The sequence below is a fragment of the Opisthorchis viverrini genome (genome assembly GCF_000715545.1).
Source record: "Opisthorchis viverrini unplaced genomic scaffold opera_v5_193, whole genome shotgun sequence".
NCBI lineage: Eukaryota > Metazoa > Platyhelminthes > Trematoda > Opisthorchiida > Opisthorchiidae > Opisthorchis > Opisthorchis viverrini.
The window spans coordinates 348,892-353,628 of record NW_008751853.1 but is presented as its reverse complement, the minus strand read 5'-3'; the positions used below and the strand labels follow the sequence as shown (position 1 = coordinate 353,628).

At 43.7% G+C, this 4,737-nt stretch overlaps 1 protein-coding gene across 1 annotated transcript; it reads right to left on the bottom strand.

Moving 5' to 3' along the window:
• Positions 1-276: 276 nt before the first annotated feature.
• Positions 277-1,265, bottom strand: T265_07994 (hypothetical protein; the record flags this gene model as incomplete). The annotated part of the gene is made up of 2 exons (XM_009173675.1): positions 277-477; positions 1,086-1,265. 2 exons carry the CDS (start codon positions 1,263-1,265, stop codon positions 277-279), a joined length of 381 nt encoding a protein of 126 aa, XP_009171939.1.
• Between the last annotated feature and the right edge of the window lie 3,472 nt (positions 1,266-4,737).

Below are 4,737 nucleotides of genomic sequence, written 5' to 3'. Positions count from 1 at the left end.
AAGTTACACAATGTTCTACAAATGGATAATATCTGATTTCCGCACGAAGAAAAATATACACCATCAAAAAAGCTTAATAAATAGAAGGCTGGCACCTGCCTCTCCCATTTGCAAATCCTGACCGAAATTCCAATGATCTATGATTCTCAAGTAGGTTGCAAACGTTGTTTGTCAGCTATGGGAGGCAGACGATTACCCACCAAGGCTTGGACCTGAAATAGGGTAAAATCATTGATTATGCACGATTGAAATTGGATTTAAATGGGATGTGAATCTCTAAGGTTTTCTTCTTGGTAGTCCTGCACCAGCGTGCCCGTGCCGTTCCCTTTCCATCACATTTGCGAATGTGTATTGGAGTATTCGGTTTCGGTCATGCTTCCCATGGATCTGGTCTTTCCACAAATAGTCATCAGCATACGTAGTGCCGTTCGTTGTAACTTCTTCATCAACACGAAATATGTGATCGGCGAAAGACAGCTGTTCAAGGTCAAACATGTAGCAGTGAACGTTTGGACGGGTGTTCCTGGAAGGTAGTCCACTCCAACCGAATGTCCAATCAGGAAGTATAATGCATCCGGGACAATCAACAAAGTGTGACTAATTACTGTCATCAGAACAGTGGTTGTAAAACGGTTTTTCGCCAGTTTGTAGAACTCTGTGTCTCCACGCAGAACCGACAAAATCCATATATAAAACAACCCGTGGAGAAACGTTGGAAGAAGGAATGTTCCTACAACCCAGACGTAAGAGTTGATCAACAGACTTGGTCCTGGTACAACAAAGCACTTTCCTTGGTCAAAGCTCACCTGAAGCAAGATTGGTAAACTCAGGAGAAAAGCAGTTATGATGAGAGATATGTAGGTGAGAGAAATCCTTAAACGTGTGTGAGATTTGTAAGTAGTGGGAAACACGACTGACCAAAACCGATCGAAGGTGAGTGATAGCAGGTTGAGCAGTCCACATGCCAAAAGGAAGAACAAGGGCCAGTTACTGACCCACAGATGACACAAAACTAACGATTTGGGCGGAGTATCAAAATTTTGAACTTCTTGTAAGTGAATGTACATTGCTGAAATGAAACACACCAGAGAGTCGACAGAGGATTGCGTAATCAACAAGACCTTTGGAATGATGTAGGAGAAGTTGCAGTGCGCTGCTGTGATGGTTAGAAATAGATTTGCTGCCATACCAGCGTAGTAGAGAACGAGGCGAAAGATATTGACTTTGTACATCCAGTCAGCATCTGAGTACGTGTACAATACCATGGTGTAGTAGTTGGACCGTGATGTGGGAACACACGGAATGAAACAATTGAAACTTTCAAGTTCGAGCCTAGTAGCCTGCGATTGGCCAAGAGGTTCAACCAATTGCGTTTTCTCATTTTCGTATTGGTTTTTTTCTTTTTGGTTCCTTTCAAGACGCTTTAGAACTTTATCTATTTATTTACTTCATTGTACACATACATATACATACCAACGTACTCATACATATTAGGCAAGGTCAGCCCCTTTTGTAACTATCTGGGAAAGTACTAAGGGCACGAACTCGAGTTGGCATCAGAATTAAAAAAAGGACTAAAAGACCTTATAGGTACGCCGCTCGAGTGCGCTTTTGTAAGCCGAGATTGTTAACGGCACAAACGCTTGTATTTGCAGCATATTCCTTCGCGTCCAGAAACAAATTGGGATACACAGCGTGACCGCCCCTTCTCGCACACAGCATATGCACGTATCGAAACATGGAAACTCATCCCAAAAGTAGCTTGTACCAGCCGTAACGTCTCAGCATATGCCTCCTATTTCTGGAATGGACCACATTAATGAACAGATTCCGAGTGTTGGAATATGGGCAACAACGACGATGCATCGCCAGTGCACCTTTGAACGAGCGTATAAACACTATCTTACTCGTCTCTTACTGTTTCAGAAAGGAATCTCGCAGAACCGAATGAGGGAAGTTCGCCGAAATTCACTCAGAACTAGGGGACAATACATTCCGTGACGAACTTACAATGAATGAGATCAACTGAGTTTTGTTCACGGAGTGCGAATCAAAACACAGAATGTACAAAAATATCTCTCTGATAAACAGGTGTTGTTGAAAGAATGATTGAAAAGTGGATGTGACAGAATCTCAGCCGCACCCAATGGTAGTGCCTCAGATAACGAAAAGTTGAGAATTCGTTTTGGCTACTTTAACCTTCTACTACTCAAACGCAAGAAAACGGTGCTTACTACCGACAACATCACGAGGCGTGTTCAGAGTAGGCAAAAAGAACAAGATTCCCAAACTATCGGAAAGAAGTATTGAATTGATCCGCACGCATCCACTTTCATTGCTTCCAATTCCAAACCAAATCTCCGGAAATCCAGAGTCATCGGCGGACACACTTTGATTATTGTGCGAAAGGACCTCCATTGCCATAAACCAGCTATACGAAAGTATTTTCGACATTTTGTTGGTACAAAAACCATCCCTTTCATAGGACCTAGAGTCTTACTATCTTGGAAATAGAAAATTCAAATAGAAATTGAATGGAAATAGAAACTAGAAAATAAGCCTCACCGAAGGATGGAAAGTCTTTGAAATCCAATCAACGAATGCGTAAAACAGCGAGACAGGTGAATCACACGACGCCTTCAACTCGCCATAGAGTCCCCTCTACTTGGTCTTGTAAAGCCTCTGAGCTAACCAAACTTAACTTCTGATCTTCACGTGATTGAGACTCCAACAAGAACATTAGCACAGCGTAAGTGTAAAGATGCAAGTGAAAGTTTTGGCTGCTCTGAGATAGGTTGTTGGCATAAATGTTCAGAATGGACGCACCAACCATCTACGCGGATGCCATTCTCTACTACGAATATGGTTTCCCAATTGAATACCTACATTATGCTCGTTTTCACAATCCCAAGCGTTTTGTCACAAAGCACTGTCAGTAAACCGCTGTTCGCGGACGATTGTGCTTTATGGGTTGTGAGTGTTTGCGGAATTTGAAGAATCCATATTCACGTTACTCCCGTTTGGACGGTGGTCGTCCTGTTCTGGTGTGGTTAAACTGGTGAGTCCATACTGAATATGGAAGGAGTAGACTAGAGTTTCGCTTCATAGCTGTGTCGGGGTTTGAACTCCGAATATATGAAGTGCGAGGTAAGCGTGTTAGCGCCACTCCATGCTGGACCTCTGAATTTTCACTTTTGATATGTTCACGCTTCAGTGATGTGATTGGTTTGTCAGACAACCCGATTGAGGGCACAGAGACTGCCCTGAACGTGTCGATCGAGTGCTCCCCACTTCATGACTTCCCAGGCAAGTAGAGCCACCAACGCCTGAAGCCTACCAGACTGTTTCTGTACATTTTGTGTTCTGTTACGATCTGGCTTCATGCAAAAGGATGCAACGAGTACCACGATTGAAGTGAAGGATGATTTCATTTGGTTATAGCGTGATTAGTCCAAGAAGCCTTCATAGTGAGGAGAGAGTAGACAGAAGGAACCAAGTCATAGACATTTCACGGAATGTCGGTATTCGGAACTTTAACCTGCCGCAACACAGGTTTATGACATGGACAACCGTGGTTATCGCGGAAAATCTTCGTTTACTGTGGCCAAAAATCCGCGCGCGCAGCGAAAATACCGTACTATACGTGTACCTCGGACTGTTCGGTAAGAAGTGCCTTCAATGCGTTCATTGAATTGCGGCTAATGTAGCCATTCTCACTAGTACATGATTGAGGTCGAGTAAACGCAAAACGCTCGCTTTAGATGTAGATCGGATGAGCGGTGGCGAGCGTCCTCTGGGTCACATGAGACCTGCACGCAGTTTTGGAAAACCTGGACAGCGTTCGACCTTTTCGTTCGCCTTGTGAGACGGATGACGAGACAAAGGTGGCACGATCAAAACGTCTGTGAGGCCTTCAAACGGTTCACGCTACATATGGCACTTTAATTGAACGAAGTTTATACCCTATATTCAGCTTTGAACAGTTAGCTGATTCATCTGCCATTTTACGTACTCGTACAAACAGTGCTGTTGTATGGTTATCTTACAATGCGAACAAGAATGCACGTCCGTGACGAACAGACGCTTTCGATAGCTTCTGACAAGTGAATCAACCACGTCTGGTGTATGAAGTCCTCCGAGATTGGGATGGAAATTCCACACAGGGCCAAAGGCAGATTGCACAGGTTTACAACACATCGAGATATCCGTTGTATGAGGTATAAAGGAGCGACGAATTCGAAGGTCTTGTGAACTGAATGTTGCATTCATTTGCATCCGGATGATTTGGACAGACTTTCTGCAGTTGGCTCTTAATTCAAGGGTTTTCCTCCCAATCTGTTTATTGGAGAGGCTGGTTTCCATCTGGATACAACGTTTGCAAAACTTCTTTATTGGTTAAATACAGCCAACGTGGCTACAGGCCTTTCAGCACTCAACAAACAACTGAGTTGATGGTTTCGGCTGACTTTCTTCTCACGGGTATGGTCAGTGGCAGTTGCTCTCATTAACGTATAATTTCTGTCCACTGTATCTCAATCAAAAATATACCTACTTCAACACCACGCAGTTCCGAAGCTTGAGGAGCCCTGCCTCATCAGTATTGTTTTGCTTCATCAAGATGGCCACCCTACTCTCGAGGTGTATGTCAATATTTAAATGAAACATTTACCGATAAGTGAATCACTCGAGGGATCCGTTGAATTGGCCATCCAAATCGCCTTAGCTGAGCCCCATTGA